This window comes from Colletotrichum tamarilloi (assembly GCF_030869305.1).
Source record: "Colletotrichum tamarilloi strain Tom-12 chromosome Unknown Scaffold_54.1, whole genome shotgun sequence".
Taxonomy (NCBI): Eukaryota; Fungi; Ascomycota; class Sordariomycetes; order Glomerellales; family Glomerellaceae; genus Colletotrichum; species Colletotrichum tamarilloi.
The window spans coordinates 83,561-103,057 of record NW_026849437.1 but is presented as its reverse complement, the minus strand read 5'-3'; the positions used below and the strand labels follow the sequence as shown (position 1 = coordinate 103,057).

Sequence of the window (19,497 nt, the reverse complement as noted above, 5' to 3'; positions counted from 1 at the left end):
AACGCCGGCGCTACATGAGCTGTCATACTCCAGTGTGTTGTCCTTCCATCTTCCGCGGGTCGTAACATCTCAGTCCATTCTTTTTTTTCTAGCACTTTGGCAAATCTGCCTTTCCGTTCCTTATTCCATTTCTCGCCCAACATGCGGAGCTCAACTTTTCTCGCTCTGGCTGCGTCAGCCTCCGGCGCGTCTGCTCATTACTTCTTCCCCCACCTCATCGTCAACGGCAACTTCACCGGCTACAACGAATACGTCCGCGACAACAGCGCGGGCTACATGCCTTTTAAGAACGGCTACGACAGCACCGACCTCCGATGCCGTACCGGTTCCATGGAGCACGCCGCCACCACGGGCGTCTACAAAGTCAAGGCGGGCGACGAAGTGGGCTTCGGCCTCAACTTTGGCGGCACGATTCAGCACCCGGGTCCCATGCAGGCCTATCTCTCCAAAGCACCGGGTGATGTTCGCGAGTACGACGGTTCCGGTGACTGGTTCAAGATCTATGAGCTCGGGCCAAAGTCCTTCTCCAGCGAAGGCATCGAGTGGGGCGTCACCAACGTTGGCAACTTTACGTTCAAGTTGCCTGAGGAGACGCCCGCTGGGCAGTACCTCATGCGAATCGAGCACATTGGCGTTCATGGAGCTGGTGACTTTGGTGGTGCGGAGTTCTACTTCAACTGCGCCCAGATCGAAGTTGAGAGCGACAGTACCGCCGTCCCCGGCCCGACTGTCAAGATTCCGGGATTGTACGACGGCCATGAGCCTGGTATCGAGTTCTACATGTACCGTCCGTGGATCGTCAACTTCACAATGCCTGGACCGGCTAGATGGCCCCAGCCTCTTGTGGAGAACGTCACCGCACAAGGTGTTAGCGTGGCTCCGACAGCTACCCCTTGGACACTCCCGGCAGTCACTTCCACAGTTGGGGGACAGGATATTTCGTCCTCAGCGGCGGTAGTCGTGCCCACAAGCCTTGCCTCCGCGGCAGTGTCTTCTGCCAACGCGACGTACTCGTACGCATCTACGACTGCGGTTGGCTTAAGTGGATCAGCGGCCCCGAAGAGCGAGGTCAGCGAGTTGGTGGTGTCAACAGTCAGCTCAGCCGCGACTATGAGCGCAACGGCTGCGCCTTTCACCACCACTTCCAAGAAGTCTCGATGCCCACCACGAAGCACAGTGATCAGCACGGTTTACGTTACTGCAAGCGCTTGATCCAGTCTCAGAGAGTTGAATTCCTTCTTCTGCTCTTTATGTCTATGATGACACATGAGCCATGCGATGCTGGGAGTTGCAAAAGACAAAGTACCCTCTGCAGCCTACCTTAGTTGCCGCGCTACCGGACGTAGACACTGGACGTCAATGACGTGCCTGGGCTCGCTGCAAAGGCCTTGAAGACCAAAACTCGAAAATAGGCTAGAATTCGTTTCTTTTCCACTTCTGAATGTATTATTATACTTTTTTCCATCAAAAATCAAGCCCTTACTAAGATAGCTAGATCCTACTGATAAGCAGTAGAACGACCCTACCTGGCATTTGTAATTTTAGTGACATATTGCAGAAGCCTCTCACATTATGAGGTACCTTAAGTAGTTAGCAAAGACGCATGGCCTCGTAACGCAACTTTCCAATACTTCTTTGGAAACCATCGACCTGCCATGCTTTTCGTAAATGTCGTGTTTCATCATCCTGTTGAGTGTCCTTTTTGTTCGTTGTATCTACGTCTCTCAAACGAATGTCTCCTGGGCCTCAAGTCTTGCAACACGTGAACATTCCTCTGCCGACCAGAATACGCCAGAAATAATCAACGCGACTGCCTAGCATACGTTGTCGCCCCTTTCTCATCCTTCATGACTCCTTATCCTGCCTCGGTATGACTTTCTCCACCAGTTTACAGGGAGTAAATTATTGAACCCTGGCTGTTGCGGGTTGGCTAATATATGTGTGTTAGGCAGCTTACTAACTGTTATCTCACACTCCTTGACATGATTGGTTTTCAACATCCTATGGCCTCAAGTCCTAAGAGACCTTGGTAAATCTATCTTTAGTCTTTGTTGACCTGTCACTTCATTTGTAAACTATTCATGGGTGAATATACGGAGGAAAGACTCGGATAAGCGTGAACTGCGATAACTATGGAAGACAACCCGACGACAATATAACAAAAATGGCTGGAATTCAGTGAAAGTCTGCGACAAGGACTACTCATTATCAATTACTCATTGTTAATTAAGAAGAGGACATCTTTCAAGCCACTGGAAGTCTCTCAATGCCAGTTTCGGGACCAAGTATGGGCTGAGAAGGGTGATGCAAACTTTACGTCTGAATCAAGTTCTCAGCGCGTGCACCTTCGTACCATTCTCTTCTTCTCAATCGCCTACACGGTTGTCTATACGGTTGACTGCGTGTTAGAATGCCGATCACGTCGGAGCATTGGCGGACCTTGAGAGGAGAAGGTTCTATATATGTTTACTAAATTCAGACTGAGAACGGTCGACCCTTTCCTACGAGGATGCATACAACATTAATACAGTTGTAGTCCTTAAGTATTGTTAAGGAAATTGTTCAATCATGGGTTCCGTCGAGGAGCGGGAAGAAAACCCCAAGCGTGTCTGCGTCCCAGTCAAGGTTCAGCTCCATATCATCCATTTGTAAGTGTGTTTCGTCGAGTCCAACATGCAATGGTCCTTCTCCAAGCTTGCGGAATAACGAATCCAGCAGCTCTGTTGCTCTTTTTGCTTCGGCGGACCACTTGCCCCAACGAGACCATGTTTGATAACTTCTTCTCAGCATCATCTCAACCTCTGGGCTCTTGGTTGCGCATCCGTTTTCACCATCTAGTGGAACGCGCGGACAATGGTACAGGTATATGCTCAAGGCCGCGGTGGCGACAAGACCCTCATGGATCACCAGGGCGGATACTTTGGTTCTCAATGTCACCAGCATGCCGCCCGGTTGTGATTCGATATCTAGAAAAACCAACTGCTTGATTATTTCAAGAGCTGCCTCAAGGCACATATGACCTGCAGACGACACCCAATCCTCGTGAACCGCCCTGGGTTTACTGGCAAACTTCCGTAATTGACGCTGGTAAAGGATGATTCGAGACTTATTGTAAAGAGAAGTAATCATGATCCGATGGGCCAGACTAACCGAGTTATCTGACAGACAGTGGGATAGCGAGGTGAATTTGAAACTTTCTGGCATTGACACCCATGTTGTCTCGAGTCGACTTTCAGCATTTCGCACATCCTCTGAAGATTCTAGCTTGTTCGTCAAGCTCAGATCAACTAGCCTCCCCGTGGCAAGGCTCATTTTGTATCTCGCGAGTAGGAACGAGACTTCAGTCATCTCGTTGTCTGCGCGAGGCACTGCCAATTGGGCGCAGCCATGGTCGAGGTCAGCGTCGGGAATGTTACCAGGTGGTCGCGTGTTCCACGTGCCATCTGAGATGATCCGCGGCGCGCCGACGAGCATGGCCATGGTGCTATCGAGAATGTGTACGGTAGCCCAAGCTCTGCGACGAATCTCGCCTTCAAAAGGGCTGATGTGCGGGAAGTGTGATGGATCCCGGTGGTATCCCATGCGGAATGCGAGCTGAGCTATGATGCCGGCCACCATCCAATTGCCAACCTCAGTGACGGGGTTGAGGTAGAACTCCACCAGGAAGTAATGAATGAGGCTTTCCAGAATGTAAGGTCCTCCACGAATGTAGTCCGCAGCAATAAGGCATCGAACCAATTGTTGCAGGTACGTCTGCCGTGGGTGAGACTGTCTATGTTCGGGTCCCAGGGAGAATAGGTCTGAAAGGCTCAGTACTCCGTAAAGGAGACCCAACCAAGAGAAGGAGACTGCAGTCTGACTGGTCCAGAATTCTTCGTACTGTAAGAACTCGTCAGTTTGAAAGTGCGCCTTCATTAACACGCCACAACAGATCACTGACTTGCTTAAGAAAAGTTGACGGATGTACCACGCGTGCTGTCAAGATATGAGCTCTTAGACAAAATTACACCCATCTCCCTAAGGCGGATTTCTTACCCGGCAGAATAGAGATTTCGCTGAAGTATCGAAAGATGAGACGGTCTGCTATGTCCCGATCCGGCAAAGCCGAAATCAATGCCTCCTTCGATATTGGCTGCATGGATCCGTAGAGCAGGAGTGGAGTGGTGCTCATGGCTCTAGACGACACGTCCGTAATTTCAACCAAATATTCTCCTTCGTAAGCTTTTCTGAAGTCGTTTTTTAGATCAGAAATCTCGTCCATCATGGTTTCCCAGTGCGGACTAGCGAAATACGTGGTCCCTTGTGAGTCGACATGCATCGTGCCTGGCTCAGTGGATGCCGCCGGCTGGGCCGGTGATGAGGTGTTGCACGGCGGAGCTAGGTCCTGAGCATCGTTATCTTGCTCTACAGTCTTAGATCTCATGTTTGAAAGTACTATATCTTCAATGCGCTTGAGTCTGAGTTCAAGACTGGTATCAAGCTGTGGTTGGGTTCGCGGAGGGGCTGGAACCATCGGGCTTCTCGTATCACTTGGATACAAGCATGATGAGCCAATGCCCCGAACATTGCATGCACCACACGGCTGGCGCCTGTCACATCGTAATCTTGAGTCGATTAGCAGCTGATGGGGAGAACGGAGAAATAAAGGCATCAGATGCCGTACTTTCTTTGTCGGCAGAAGCCGCACGATAGTTGCTTTTTATCCCTTCGCCGATGCGATATCGGACTCGTCAGTGAGCCCGATGCCCTTGTGTCCTCTGCCGGAAAAATGAAAGACATTACTGAGGCTCTTTGAGTCACAATCAACTGCTTTTGGCAGTCTGGTTTATGAAACAAACCAATTTGTGTCGTGGGAGGATTGCCGGCAAGGGAACATTTCCGATTGAGATCTGTTCCGTCACCTCCGTCCAATGTCCGCTTCTTCCCTCCACTTGGAGGCCCGTGCCCCTCGTAAAGAAGAGAGAAGTCTAATTACAGTGGGGACTTATAAGCTCTATATATATAGTATATTATAGCCGTTGCGGACTACGGAGCGGGCCCTTATCCTGGCCGTGTATGTTTAGTCGTAATATTTAACTGAACGCCGAATAGAGAGAGATAATACACTGGGCAATTGATAGAAATGTCAATGGAACGGTGGGTGCTCCCACGTTTAATGTTTTCAGAAATGTATGAGGTTCAGTTTATGTACAACTTATAAGTGAGTAGGTCTCATTATTGCACCCGCGGAAGTAGATAGTCAAAGATCGCCTGGTTGAGCCTAGTGAGGGACCCCATATGGCAGTGCGAGGTTGCCCCCTCTTCCGCCGTAAACTGCTCAAATTCTTTCTCGCCGCGCAACTTGCCAAACAAGGCTTTTGGCTGTCCTTTCAAGAAATGATCTTCAATCGCATCCAGAACTAGTAATGGAGTATGGATGTTGTCCACGAGCCCCTCCAGACTATACTCACTCACACAGCGCAGCACCTCTACTGGACACTTAGCGCCGAAAGCCCACATTCCATTCAAAATCGCCCATTTGAAGCCCGTATCCCAGCGCATCATCTGGAACATTAGAGCATTCATCGTAGCGTCCCAGCCATTGCGTAGCAGGAATCTGCCAAGGCCAGGGTTCTGGGAATGAAATGCAGCGCCAAAGTCGTAAACTCCGTCGTTGACGATAGCGGCCGCGCATCGATGCTCGAAACATAGAGCTCTTCCGACAAGGTAGCCACCCATACTGATGCCCATAAGGAACACCTTGTTTGCGATGACTGTGGGCTGGCCAAGAGCATAGTCGACAACCGCAGTGATTACAGTCTCCCAGTCGTTTCTGAAAACGAGGCGCTGCTTTCTCAGAGCTTCGCCTTGTCCCGGGCCATCGAAGAGAATAACGTTGAAGCCTTCTTCAAGTGCCGCCTGGCCATTCATGTAGAATATCTCTTCCTTGGTGGAGTCGAAGCCACCATTAAAAATGATCGTGGGCCTCGGTTTGTCGCTTTTGTCAGGCTGCATCATCGTTCCCGGAAGAGTAGTTCCTTCAAAGAGGATTTGGATCCTTTTGGTCTTGTATGGCATGCTGCGCACCACGTCGATTGTTCTTCGCCAAGCTCGCTTTCGCGGCTTGGACGGCGCGGTCTCCAGCCAATTGCCATTCTCTGAGCCAGATTTTTTCGTCGCCGGGGGGAATGCGAGAGCACACTGAGATGACTTCGGCTAGCTCTGCCCCACCACAGTGTGTGTAGCTGGCGGCTCGAAGAGCTTCATAGGCGAAAGACTCATTGTCGGGGAAAAAGTGCTTATGAAGAGTTGCCATTGAGACCAGTGATAAACCATGAGGTTTGTGTTGCTAGTGGTATATTCCTTACTTCATTTCTTCTAATTTCCAAGCCTTTCGTCAAGAGCACTTTTATAGCACTTTTCGCAATCTATCAAGTGGCTGGTCCAAGGTCTGGTTGGTGTGATGCCCGTTACATCTCCGTCGCAATTCCCGGTGTTACCTCCGTCTCCGCCTCCGCTTTAGTGCCTCCGTTGCCGGCCATTGCGTATGAGAACCGACACCGATCTAGGGTGACATACATGACGTAGCTTAGTAATTCAATATTGTAACTGGCGGAAATATGCCCGGAGCAACGGAGTAACGATTGAGTAGCTGCGAACTCATATCTTGAGAAGATTGCGGCACACTGCCGCGTTGCAACTCAGTAAGCTGCGCACTCTCACAGTTCAATCGCTGAGAAGTTTACGAAAGCCGTCGCGAACTCTAGATACAGTTCCTATACGAAGTATATGGAAAACCCTGCTTCATCACCTTAAGCCAAGATTATGACACGCGCCGAAGGTCAATTTCTGGTAGATTGGGATGGTGGCGATAACGATCCGCTATGTCCAAGAAGCTACGGCAAGATGAGAAAATGGCTAATCACCATGGTGGTTTCACAAATGGCGCTCTGCATGTAAGATCTATGGTCACTAGGAGTCCTAGGGGTCTGTGTCACCGCTAACACTTTACACCTGCAAAGCACATGTGCGAGTTCTATTTACACTTCAACATACACCAACTTGGAGGCCGAATTTCACAACTTAAGGATCGTATCGACTCTGGGGCTATCAACTTTTGTTCTCGGTTTGTCGCTAGGGCCGATGCTCTTCAGTCCTCTTAGCGAGTTTTATGGGCGGAGGCCGATCTACTTGATCTCGTCCACTTGCCACCTGCTTTTTCTGATCCCCCAAGCGACAGCAAGAAACATCACCACACTAGTTGTCCTTCGCTTCTTGGACGGTTTCTCAGGGAGCGCTTTCCAAGCTGTATCCGCTGGAACCGTCCGAGATTTGTTTTCAAACGACGAATTACAAGCGCCCATGCTGCTGTTTTCCATATGTCCGTTCATTGGACCAAGCCTAGGGCCCTTAGTCGGCGGATTCATTAATTATTATACCGGGTGGCGCTGGACGTTCTACGTCCTCATAATGTGGTCTTTTGTACTAGAGCTGGGAATTGTCTTTCTTGTCCCCGAAACTTATCGTAAGCTTGATGACCCCCATCCAAGAACTCGCAACTGACATGGCTTATCAGATCCCATTCTCTTACGGAACAAGGCTCGCAATCTTCGGAAAGAAACCGAGGATGATCGTTGGAAAGCAGCTTCGGAGATGCATTCCAAATCTGTGCTCGGTGCAGTTGGAATATCATTACTGCGGCCCATTCAGCTCCTCATTTTTGAGCCAATGTGTCTCTCTCTTTGCCTCTTCTCGGCTTTGCTACTTGGCATACTATACTTATTCTTTGGAGCTTTCCCTCTTGGTTTTAGAGAGACTTATGGCTTCAATCTCTATCAAATTGGCTGTAGCTTTCTGGGGATCTTGGTTGGTATGCTGCTGGGTATTGCCACAGATCCGGTATGGCATAAAGTCAGGATAAGACTCATTTTGAAGAACAAGGGCCAAGGCGAAAATGGAGATGGCAGCGAGCCTGAGTTCCGACTTCCACCCGCTATGTTCGGGTCTATTCTTGTTCCGGTGGGAATTTTCATGTTTGGTTGGTCCATGTACCCTTGGGTGCATTGGATAGTTCCCATCGTTGGTACAGCCATGTTCGGGGCTGGGTAAGTCTTATTGAGCTTTGACATATACATGCAATCGTTAGCGCCCTCTCAACAGTAGTTTGGACTGACACAATGTTCTTCTCAACAGAAACATCCTTCTTTTCACTGGTATCTGGACCTTTCTGGTGCGTAGCCCATCCTAAGAAGAATTACCAAGGCATAGAAAGTCACTAACAGAGAACAGGTTGAAGCTTATCCCAGGTATGCTGCCAGTGCGCTAGCTGCCAATTCTTTTGTCCGTTGCCTGGCGGCTGGTAAGTGTCCCCTGACGAGTTGCAGAGTCTTCAAACATAATTGACTGATCCCTTCATAGCTGCATTTCCGCTTTTTGGAAATCAGATGTACGTAAGGCTCGGGTTTCAATGGGCCTCATCACTTTTGGGCTTCTTGGCTATTGGAATGATGGTCTTTCCTTACCTATTCTTCAAATATGGAAAGCTTATTCGGGGCAAGAGTAAGTTTGCCGATGCGTCGATCTCTCTGTAAAATCTCTGTATGAAGTTATCAAGCATTTTCACAATTCCACGATATGGACCTGTAAGTATAGACATCTAGACTATTGATTCAAGGCCATAAGAGGGCAGTGAGGAGAGTTCATATTTCACCAGCTCTGAGCGATGATTAGCCTAATGGGAATGAGAGAAATTTAAGGCTCAAAATGCGTTATATTCATTGATACTTCCGCCTGGTGTCTTCTCTAAGTGTACCATGTCGGCTCGGGAATCTCGCCCAGCAGCTGATATCTACCGAGCTCACGATTTTTGTAAGACACAGGATCATGCAGACTGTGTGTCCTGATATCTCTCCAGAATCTGTCAAGGCCAACCTTAGTTCCGGTGGCTTTCGCGCCCGTCACCTCGAACACACCGGACGTAACCCGAAGTCCCGTGTCAGTTGCCGTAACCTTGACGCTAGCAACCCACTCCGCTGCTTCTCCTCGAGCCTTTGCGGTGACCTTGGCCCTAGTTGATGGATCTCCAGAGTACTTGTACAACGCATCAATCTCGAGACCCGCCTTGTCGGCAAGTGCATCGGCTGCACGGAGGTGAGCTAGGAAGTTTCCGTAAGTGGACAGGATATAAAACTCATCCTCGGCCTTCTCCTTGTTCTGGAGTGTCGCTGTTAGCATTTTATGGGTATAAATGATTAGAGCTGTTCTAACACTTACATCACCGCCGAAGGGCCAGGCCCGCGTGTTTTTTCTAGTGTAGGCTGAGGCAAAATCCAACGCACCCCACGCAATACCGATGTAGAAGTTGCTGAAAACGAGTTGAATCCTGTTCCTAAAGTCAGATTTTGCTATCCAAGTGTTGAGAATTGGGTTCTTACGTGGGAAGAAGCAGACTTGCGAACGGGATTTTGAGAATCGAGTCATCTGGCTTTTTCTCGGCGGCATTCCATCCTAGTGCATCAGACCAGGGCGCAGTGACGTTCTCAATCTTGACGCTTCCCGACTCACTCAGACGCAGGCCAACATTATCCCAGTTGTGAGAAAAGATAATTCCCGGCTGGTCAGTCTTCACCAACGCATACAGGTGGTCATCCGTACCCTCAAGTACACCTTCGAGAACAGTCAAGTCGGAGATAACTCCACCGGTGTTGAAGTTCTTGAAGCCATTGAAGATGACGTTGTCGCCGTCTGAAGTGATCTTGTGATCGCTGTCGCGAGGGTTTACGGCACCACCGACAAAGTAGTTGTTGGAAATGATGAGATCCTGAGTGCGGTCTGCCTGCTCGGAGCTGCCAATGACGTTGGCCGTCGTTGACCAGAGCAAATGGTATCCCAGAAGCATGCCAATTGATCTATTCCAGTACATCAGAAATTCAACTCGCAAAAGTACTCAATCTTCGGTCAAACTCACCCGTCTCCCTTGGCAACCTCGCGAATCACCTTGTAGCCGACGCTCCACGGCTGCTCACCACCGCCATACTTTTTCCATCCCAGGACTTTGAGAAGACCAGAATGCTTCAGCAGCGCAATCTCAGCTCTAGGTGACTTATTCTCCCTCTCACGCTGCGCGGCATCTACGGCTAGCACATCTGCAACGTCTTTGGCTCGCTGAAGCCACGCTGCTTCGTCCGCAGGAAGTGACGACCACTTCTGCTGGTACTCGTCGTACACTTTGGGGTCGGTTGCAGGAACCGAACGAGCGTTGCTACTCATTTTGTACGACCTATGAGATTAGATTCTTGGGTTCTCCAAAGGAATGGCTGTCTTGTCGCATGAATTTGGGGAGGAATAAAAGCGAGTAGAAATCCGCAACAGGCGAGAAACGGTTGACTGACGTGTAAGAGGACTGGATGAATATTGTCTCCCTTCTATCTTTGATGTCAAATTGCGCCAACATGTATCTAAATATGCTCAAACACGCCCGCCCGTGCCGCCTCCGTAGTCTAACGGTTCAGCGATAGCCGGCACTCCGTTCCGCCGTCGCCAGTGGCGCGAGGGTCCACAGCTATGTTGTCATATGTCGCAATCGCAACGACTTAGGATGCGCGCGTGGGTGTACTTCGCACCTCCGCGTCTGGCCCCCAACCCCATACCGACAGGTAATGAGGCATGCAGGGATAAGGTCACATTGGAGCTTAACTACCTTTGTCCAGGGACAATCGCCTGTTCAGAAGACTTTCGTGATCGGGCAGATATTCTATCTGATGTTGAAAGTATCATTGTTTCGGCAGCTGCTCTGACTTGTCGCAGAGAGTTCTCGAAAGAGGGGTCTGCGAGCACCAGGATGGCACCATATACGCTATTCTGCAGCAATCGCGGCATATCTTTGCAGTGCACCAATCAGGCTTCATTGTACAAGAATTCTATTCAATTGAGTTTCTGACTATGGGCTGCTCTGAAACCCCGAGGTTAGTCGTCAATCTTTGTCACCTGTAGCATTAATCCAGCCGGCCAAGGAAGATGGATGACAGAAGATGCCATGTCCCGTTATTTTGTTTTCCTCTCCCGCCAAATCGACTCTCTGAGATTTAAGGACTCAAATGAATATAAACAGCTGACACCTAGATTGGACCGTAGGATGAATGTTAATTCCTAGAGGAGAGACACAAATTTTGCAATTAGATAACGTCTGGTATCTACATTTTGACCATATGACTAGTGACTACCACTTCGATACAAATGCCCAATTCATCAGGTCTATCAATAAATTGCACTGTTGCCTCAATCTGGCAAGCTACTCGGTCTTCTTCCGAGTCTTGGGGAAGTACTGAGAAGTATCACCCAATGGTAACTCTACCAAAGAGTCCTTTAGCAAGAGGTGGAAAGTCAGATACCTGAGTTGTGTTAGTTGAGCAAAATTGTTCTCTGCAACAGCTAGAAACCTACCATCCAACAAGCCCAGCGAGGAACGCGAAAACGCCACCACTCTTCTTCAACCCAACCGATGCGCTATCATGACCATCGGCAGCAGCAAAGTAGCTAGCAGCAACCAGTACGAAGCATAACTCAACGAAGATGAAGATCAGGATGTATACGATATTTGTCGGTATGGTGGCGACTAGGTAGGCGAGAACGAAGACACTCCAAACTGCGCGAGAGTCATTGCGTTAGTCTTAAATTTTGACTGCAACGATTGATAACATCACTCACTGATCATGAAAAGTCCGAGAGCATTGTTCAACTGCCGGGTATCATCGCCATATGCTGCTGAAACCCCAAAAGAGGGAGTTAATATGGCACCGTAACCTGCGTAAAAGAGGCCTGTACGCTGATTGTCAGTCGAGGAGGCGTTGAAAGCCATCTCATTCGAGCTTACCGAAAGCACTGAAGACACTGTAACCAAAGCCGTTTCCTCCCGTAAGCTCCCACTGCGCAGATATTACTAGGCCAAAGGCAGCTAGAAAGAAAAAGTTTGCGATATAGACGTTAGTTGTTGTCACTCCTCGCCACTCCATTAAACTCAGGGAAAGCGTCGTCAAGGTTGTAGAGAAAGCTCCGATCGGAAGTGAGGTCTATAGGCTTTTTGATCAGTCAACATGTTTGGAAGGATCGCAAATTCGCGAAAAGGGGTACTCACCGCTGCTGTAGGAAGCGGTCTTGGTGCAGTGAATCGAGGCCCATGGTTAAGCGTCTCGAATCTCTCCAAGGTAGGCTCTGGCTTGACAGACTCGACCCCTTTCTCGCTTGCCCCATTGGGGGGTGAAGAGTAAATGGACATTGTAGTTGGAGTAGGACAATAGACGAGAGAAATTGAAAGAAGGAAGACAACAAGGAGAGTTGCAGGCGCAGGTCTGTCTTTCGGATCCTTCAGCAGATGAATCAAACAGAACTTAGTTATGAACCCGACGACATGGCCCTGGTCTCAGTGAGTTTTCCGAAAATTTGCGCTATCCTTGCTCATTGCAATGAGACCTTAGAAAGCTCAGACTCGTCTCAATGAATTGATTGAGATTAAAGTTCGCAGATCTTGGTTCAATCCCACATCGCGCCATGTTGGGGTGGATGCAGCCATCGAAGCGTGGGGAAACCCCAGTCAACTGGGATCTGGCGATCTCGCCATTGAGTCGATAATGGTGCAATTGCCGCACTTGGAGAGGACGGGTGAGCGGCAAGGCACATAGCCTTTCCCCTCAGCACCACATGCCTCTTCAAGTGCCATGACTGGCTCCGATTGTATCAATTTAAATTCCGGCATGCGTCGTAATGTGGTATTTGGAAATCACGTTAGAGCTAGGCATAGGTTCGCCAATATCGTCAATTCGACGGAACTTCCTCCGCAATGTCGATCTGGATATATCGCGCAGAACGCGCCAGCATAGCTGCATCCTAGTAGATGCAGAATGATGGTTTGATATCTGCTGGTCACATCTCCTCTTCTGTCATTGTTGCTATGTCACCGTCCTTGATGATAGGATTTGAGAACCTGCCACTCTTCCGTTCCCCGTCTCCAAAGTGTGCTTGGTCAACATCGTTCAAACTCAATCTACTTCAGTGTTACCAGGTCAAAGTGAAAAGGGACTTGATCGCTTCTTGCAATCACAATTGACGTGCAAAATTGGCAGCCACAGACCCTACGGTTTTCACATCGTCGCAGCAAAAATGACCGCTCAACCACATCCCCTCAATAGCGACCCTGAACGACTGCTTTTCGCGTAGGTATCCCCTCCTCAAAGGTCGCAGACAAATAGCTAACTTGACAGATACTGGGTACCCAATGTCTCGGGTGGCTTGATAATCAGCAAGATCCCGCAGAGGACAAACTGGGACCTAGCTAGCAACATCAAATACGCCAAGGCTGCGGAGCAAGCTGGTATCGAGTACGGCCTCACGCAGATTCGCTTCACGTCTGGATACGGTGCTGCAAACCAACATGAGTCTGTGTCCTTCTCTCAGGCAATTCTCCAAGCCACAGACACAGTGAAGATCATTGCTGCTATTCTCCCTGGGCCCTGGAATCCCACGACGGTGGCGAAGCAGATCGCCAGCATCGACCACTACAGCAATGGCCGCATTGCCGTTAACATCGTGAGCGGTTGGTTCAAGGGCGAATTTACAGCCATCGGCGAGTGGTGGTTGGAGCATGCTGAGCGTTACCGTCGCAGCAATGAGTTCATCCGCTGTCTCAAAGGCATCTGGACCGCACCCGAGGACACAGGATTTACCTTCGGCGGTGACTTTTACCGCTACAGGAACTATGTGCTCAATCCTAAGCCAGTCCAGAAACCTCATCCCGAGATCTTCCAGGGCGGCAACAGCGACGACGCCAGAAACAATGGCGCCGAGGTCAGTGACTGGTACTTCATGAACGGCAACGACCTCGATGGTTTCCGTAACCAGATTGCGGACGTAAAGGCCCGCGCGGCAAAGGTCGGCCGCGAGGACCAGGTGCGCTTCGCGGTGAATGGCTTTGTCATCGTTCGTGAAACAGAAGAAGAGGCCGTTCGCGTGTTGCAGGAGATCCAAGGCAAGGCGGACAAGGAGGCCGTCGAGGCGTTCCGGGCCTCTGTTCAGGAAGCTGGGGCCAGCACCTCAAACAAGAAGGGCATGTGGGCCGATAGCAAGTTCGACGACTTGGTACAGTACAACGATGGCTTCAAGACAAAGCTCATTGGTACTAAGGAGCAAGTTGCTGAGCGACTCGTTTTGTTGAAGAGTTTGGGTGTTAACCTAGTGCTCACCGCCTTCTTACATTACGATGAAGAGATTGAGCAATTTGGACGGGAGGTTTTGCCCCTCGTAAGACAGTTCGAAAAGGAGGGTCGTGGTAAGGACGCGAACCTTGAAATTGAGAGAACAGGAGATGTGTACCGTAAGAAGTAGCATCGCAATACAAATTGAATATGGACTTGCTGCATAGGTTTGTTACAGCATGACACTGTTCACTACTTTATCTATGTAACACAATCTTGGATCACATCATTGCTTTAGACTTGCTCAAACCTTCAGAGCATCCCTGACGGCATTGTACCCCTCAAAAACCTCTTTAGCTCGCTCAGGGCTTCTGATCTTGAACTGCATCGGGAACGGCAGAGGCTCCAGAATGACGTTGGAGTTCGTCGCCTGCGTATCAAACGTCACGTCCTCGCCAGTGGAGGGGCATTTCTTGAGGCTCATGTCAAAGGCCCAGCATACGCCTGCTCCAGCGACGAACATCTCGTCATCTACTAGGTTCTGGCCCAGGCATGTTCGACGACCCCACCCAAACGTATGCATGCCGACACCATCGCGGAAGTTCGGGTACCGGCTGAGAGGCTCCTGATACGTAGGAAAGCTGGGATCTAGGTAGCGATCCGGGCGGTAATGTTCTGGGTCGGGGTACTTTTCCGGGACACGATTGATGTTCCTGCAGTTGGGTCGCGTCAATCAAGGCTTGGTTAAGATCAGCGCGGGGTGACATACCACTCGCATGCAAGGATAATTGTTCCTTTCTCGATTCTCACGCCGCGGAATTCAGAATCCTGCTCGCATTGATGGGGAACCCCTGAACAGATGTAGTCAGTACTCATATCAACTCAAAGTTCCTCATCTCTGCAACGGTCTACTTACCAAGAGGCACCCCAGACCTCCACCGGAGGGTCTCTTTCAAACAAGCTCTTACGGTTGGAAGTTCGGCGAAGTCGTCACGAGTTGGCATCCTATCGCCACAGGCCCTGTCAATCTCCTCTTGGCATTTCTTTAACCACTCGGGGTGAAGCGCCATGCACATCAAGAAGAACTGCAGAGGCCCAGAAATAGTGACCACTCCAACAAGGCACTGGAAGCCAAGCATGCAGGCTGCGAAGTCTTCGGCCTTTTCAGTCTGCTTAAGAGTCTCATTTCCACTCTTCTGTAGCTGCTCAAAGTACCGGTAGGTCCATGTGTCTGATGGCAAGTCTCCTCTCAGATATCTTGCCTTGGAGAGCCTGAATGTTTTCAACCACCAAGCACGCTGGTTCTTCTCTCGGTTCACTTCGTACTTGCGCCAAGGATTGTATCGAACGAGGTCTGCAATGTGCCATAGTGGTGTCATGGTGTTGACAATGGGGCCAGAGATGGACATCCTTGTCAAGGTCTCAATGGCACTCTCGCCATAGGCCCGTCCTTGTGTGGAGTCATCCCAAGCAAGGCGACTGATGATGCGCCCTGTCAGCTCGCGAGTGTTGCCGTGAAATTTCTCTGGGTCGACAAGGAGGGTCACCAGCCACCGCTTGACCTCGTTCTCGATATGGCCATAAAAGTGATGCTGATGAGCAGCCGCCATAGCCGCATGGACCCATTTTCTTTGATGTTTCCAAGTGTCTGTTGATCAACTCAGCCTCGGGTCAATTGTCAAATTAATCATGGTTATTGTGTCACTCACCATGGCGGTCCATCAAAGCAGAGTATGCCGGACCCAACTTATGATCAATGAGCGCCCTGATCTGGGGTCTTCCGGCGAATTTGTTGCCATCTTTGATGAGAAGATCTTGAGCCATTCCTTCGTCAGAAATGATTACGAACTTCTGGCCAAGCATGCTGGTTTGATAGATTGGCCCGAACTCATCTGCCCATTCCTTGAGCTTGAGCCACATGGCAAATCTGGGCAAGTCATGAACCCGGCCGACGACTGGGTATTGCTTGGGACCAGGGAATCTGGCAGGAGACTTGGATGTCTTTCCATCCACGGATGTTTTTGTGGACCATCCTAGCAAGCGTCGGAGGGAAGAGAATAGGAAACCAGGCACCACTAGGATGCCAAGATAAAATATGACGAGAGTAAAGCTCTCCATAATGAGGCTCTCAAAGTTTCCTGCTTGAGAAGAGGGTGACAGTGAATGCTCTTGGGAGCCAGGAAGGGGAAATGGAGACAGTGGAGGGGTGGCATTGCAGATAGATATACTGCTACGTGACTACCCGAGATTCCGAGAAGCAGTTACTCAACCTTGCTGCATGTAGGGCTGGTAAACTTGCCGGAAGACCTTTGGGTGGGTCTACTTGGTCGAGACCATCCAAAGTTCCTTTCTGTGAAGAGATCAGGATTTGAATGTCATCGGCATTCCCAGCTGAAAGTGCGGGAAAACAACAAATGGGAGCGTTCAAACGCTCTTCATCACGCCGGAGACCGCATAGCGATGCTTGTTACACGGCGCGACGTGTACATGAGTTCGATTCGGCACGCCTTAAACGGGCATCAAAATCTTGCGATTGCCTGCTTTCGGAATGGAATCGCACGATATTGACTCCGTGAAGTCCGAAGCAGAGCGAGCTATGGGTCTGTAGGATAAGCCTCCCTCGCATCTGTGCTTCCTTTCAGCCATGAACATCGCCGCCAAGTGATAGCTTAGCTCTAGATGCTCGCACGTTTCGTCGCTGACTTCCCCGATCTGGCAAATAGACGCCCTGAGAGGTACATCGGCCATTCCTGTGTAAGCAAAAGATGGCAGCCTGTTGTTGCGCTCAGATTTATCGCTGAGGCAAATCAGTAGGGCGGGATATGTCTCAAGACCCCATTGACAGGCTCAATCGCTCCGATGAGAGACCTGCAGGATTTACAGGCAGGGATAGAAAAGACGCCTGCGCCGCATGGCAGGGGCAGTGTCACATCGTGACTTGGCCACAGCCAATTCCGTCTAGGACCCCATCCAGAGTTGCGCTAAAGGTCTAGCAAAATATTCCGTCACATGCCTGATTCTCTCACTTTGTTTACGTTTATCAACTTCAGATTCTTCTCTGATTATACTAAACTAATTCAAATATGACGTTGGAATTTTCGAGATAGCTTGTACGAGATTGGCTCGTTAAATTCGTCCGAGCACGCGCGGGAACGAGCCATCAGGAGCGCGGGTATGCACTATAAGGGCTTACTACGTGCACGACATGACACTGTACCTGTAGTTTCGTGCCAGTGAGAGTCTCAGGACGAACTCGCGCTTCTGACGCAGTAAGATACGAGATTGGACAGTAGTCTGCTCAAACAGGCGGCACTCTCAGTGCCGTGCTGACATGCAGTCATGGCGCCCCCTCTGCCCGCGGGGCAAAGATCGCCGAAAGATACTTCTTAACCTGTGGGGGCGAGCCTCTTGAAATGTTCATTGGGTTGTGTGAGATATCCAGCGACTGGCTACATCAGATGTCATCTCGTATGCTAGTGGTTGGACACATCGGATGACATCGAACTCGCGAGATCGCGAGACGGGACGAACAGACTGGTCGCGGAAGCCTCCCGCGTCGGCGTACGCGCCAGGCAGCGACTCCCACCCTAGGGGGTAATTGACAGGAACGAGGCAGAAGGAAGCAGCTGCAAGGGGTACCAGAAGTCTAGGTAGCCAGACCAAATCACTGTCACTGTGATGCCAGAATTCGGAGCGGGGACTGGGGAAGTCCGTAATGTGGAACCTCAACGTTCTTAGCCGGGGTTTTGACAGCGGGATTGCCCCATTGGTTCGTGGGCTTTCTTAGTGTCTTTAATTCTCAACGATGTCTTGAAGCCACATTCAACTCCATACGAGAAGATTCGACTGTCGCGATCTTCCTCAGGATTGGATATCCCGCGAGGGCTCGCCACACAAGTCGGCTTCTGTCGTAATTGTGCCTTATCAGCGTCGTTTCCATAAACCCTGTCCACCTCAAAAGAGTGAAGACCACGTCAATACGAGACAATTGACATTAGTTTCTGTATTGACGACGCCTTTTTGCTAGACAGAATGCGTTCGGCATTTCATGTTCTCGAAAAAGATTCAAACATGGTAGGCACAGGAGATCACGAACCGGATCCGGCTCCAGTTCGATCTACTTTATCTTGCGCCTCTGATTGGGACATCCGAGAAGGAAAAGCCACTGTATCTGATTGAAGACAAGCTTCTCAGCTCCAGTTGATCACCTAAGTCTCTGGAACAAAATCCGAACAAGCTGCCTGATGTCTCCCTCGAGGCAGCCTCAACCTTCTTCGCACATCGAAGCTGGCCTGGGTTACATTGGAATCAGCCCAGAGACGCCTCGTAGCATGCAGACAAAGCGACTAGCAAGGATCTGGCATCTTTAGAATCAACAAACCACGGCTTTTGATTTACTTCGCAGTGCTCAAAATTTCAGTTGACCACAACTGTTATGTGCCAAGTAGCTCGCTGCATATCCCGGCTGTATGTGCCACCAAGCTACAAGTCGGGGACTAATGACTATGTACCTTCCAAGCAAGGCTCGAGTGAGATAAATATCCTGATTTCTATCGCTTTCCGTATAAGCGGGTCAAACTCTTTCGAGAACGACGACCAACGGAATCATTTTTGTTGGGGACGCAAGCCCAAGTGACGGACTATGTACTTGTGATACGACAGGAATGAACGGAACCTCTATCCGCACTTCCTCACTGTGACACAATTCATGCATGGGCTGAATTTTCTAAAGTAAATGGGCGCATATACTTGCCGAAACGTGCTTCCGAAGGCGTTCAGAAGTGGAAGATATTTTCGAGGACTAGAAGACTGTCGATCACCCTTACCTTGCACTCTAATTTCAACTAGAACCGCGGGTATAAATCAGGTCCTTCGGGCCCGTCGGTTCAGTCATACTCTCAGGTCAGACATACATATGTCTTGGCTCTAGGGTGGGTTTCTTTGCGGTATCAAGCTGCCACTCACATTTGTCTCTACATCTGATAACAAATTACCACGTCATGGGTAACACAAAGTTGGAGGAGGGGTTGATGCATAAGACCGTGGACTAGTTGAACTTTCTTAGGACGGACACCAGCACCACTCACCCACTTACTATAGGATGTACTTGATTGGAGCAGTTTTCGCGAGGGACACTCTCCTTTTTCGTCTTTTGCTACACCAGAGGCCCCATGTGTGCCAGCTCGAGCTGTTGGGGTCGAATTTGCTGGCCAGACTGCCGGATAGCAAGAAGCGGCTGACTTTGAGGCAGGAGATATCGAATGAGCTCCGCACCAACGCGAATGCACACTTCATACTCCATGTAAATACAACTCTCATACTCAAATTATGA

The 19,497-nt window shown here is 49.9% G+C and overlaps 8 protein-coding genes across 8 annotated transcripts; 3 read left to right on the top strand and 5 right to left on the bottom strand.

Moving 5' to 3' along the window:
* Positions 1-141: 141 nt before the first annotated feature.
* On the top strand, positions 142-1,212 carry CTAM01_10923 (cellulose-growth-specific protein; the record flags this gene model as incomplete). Its single annotated transcript, XM_060526935.1, has 1 exon — positions 142-1,212. One exon carries the CDS (start codon positions 142-144, stop codon positions 1,210-1,212), a length of 1,071 nt encoding a protein of 356 aa, XP_060378426.1.
* Positions 1,213-2,562: 1,350 nt separating this feature from the next.
* On the bottom strand, positions 2,563-4,423 carry CTAM01_10922 (uncharacterized protein; the record flags this gene model as incomplete). The annotated part of the gene is made up of 3 exons (XM_060526934.1): positions 2,563-3,879; positions 3,941-3,975; positions 4,036-4,423. The coding sequence occupies 3 exons, from the start codon at positions 4,421-4,423 to the stop codon at positions 2,563-2,565; spliced, it is 1,740 nt and encodes a 579-aa protein (XP_060378425.1).
* Positions 4,424-5,214: 791 nt separating this feature from the next.
* CTAM01_10921 (uncharacterized protein) lies at positions 5,215-6,057 on the bottom strand (the record flags this gene model as incomplete). The annotated part of the gene is made up of 1 exon (XM_060526933.1): positions 5,215-6,057. The coding sequence occupies one exon, from the start codon at positions 6,055-6,057 to the stop codon at positions 5,215-5,217; it is 843 nt and encodes a 280-aa protein (XP_060378424.1).
* Positions 6,058-6,885: 828 nt separating this feature from the next.
* On the top strand, positions 6,886-8,570 carry CTAM01_10920 (uncharacterized protein; the record flags this gene model as incomplete). Its single annotated transcript, XM_060526932.1, has 6 exons — positions 6,886-6,935; positions 7,002-7,504; positions 7,556-8,084; positions 8,173-8,209; positions 8,269-8,338; positions 8,398-8,570. The coding sequence occupies 6 exons, from the start codon at positions 6,886-6,888 to the stop codon at positions 8,568-8,570; spliced, it is 1,362 nt and encodes a 453-aa protein (XP_060378423.1).
* A 211-nt stretch (positions 8,571-8,781) lies between these two features.
* Positions 8,782-10,248, bottom strand: CTAM01_10919 (acyl-CoA dehydrogenase domain-containing protein; the record flags this gene model as incomplete). Its single annotated transcript, XM_060526931.1, has 4 exons — positions 8,782-9,192; positions 9,253-9,361; positions 9,414-9,887; positions 9,947-10,248. 4 exons carry the CDS (start codon positions 10,246-10,248, stop codon positions 8,782-8,784), a joined length of 1,296 nt encoding a protein of 431 aa, XP_060378422.1.
* Positions 10,249-11,269: 1,021 nt separating this feature from the next.
* On the bottom strand, positions 11,270-12,253 carry CTAM01_10918 (uncharacterized protein; the record flags this gene model as incomplete). The annotated part of the gene is made up of 5 exons (XM_060526930.1): positions 11,270-11,369; positions 11,422-11,623; positions 11,686-11,796; positions 11,852-12,047; positions 12,113-12,253. 5 exons carry the CDS (start codon positions 12,251-12,253, stop codon positions 11,270-11,272), a joined length of 750 nt encoding a protein of 249 aa, XP_060378421.1.
* An 881-nt stretch (positions 12,254-13,134) lies between these two features.
* On the top strand, positions 13,135-14,355 carry CTAM01_10917 (methanesulfonate monooxygenase; the record flags this gene model as incomplete). Its single annotated transcript, XM_060526929.1, has 2 exons — positions 13,135-13,187; positions 13,236-14,355. 2 exons carry the CDS (start codon positions 13,135-13,137, stop codon positions 14,353-14,355), a joined length of 1,173 nt encoding a protein of 390 aa, XP_060378420.1.
* Positions 14,356-14,469: 114 nt separating this feature from the next.
* On the bottom strand, positions 14,470-16,283 carry CTAM01_10916 (cytochrome P450; the record flags this gene model as incomplete). Its single annotated transcript, XM_060526928.1, has 4 exons — positions 14,470-14,878; positions 14,935-15,016; positions 15,082-15,813; positions 15,875-16,283. The coding sequence occupies 4 exons, from the start codon at positions 16,281-16,283 to the stop codon at positions 14,470-14,472; spliced, it is 1,632 nt and encodes a 543-aa protein (XP_060378419.1).
* Between the last annotated feature and the right edge of the window lie 3,214 nt (positions 16,284-19,497).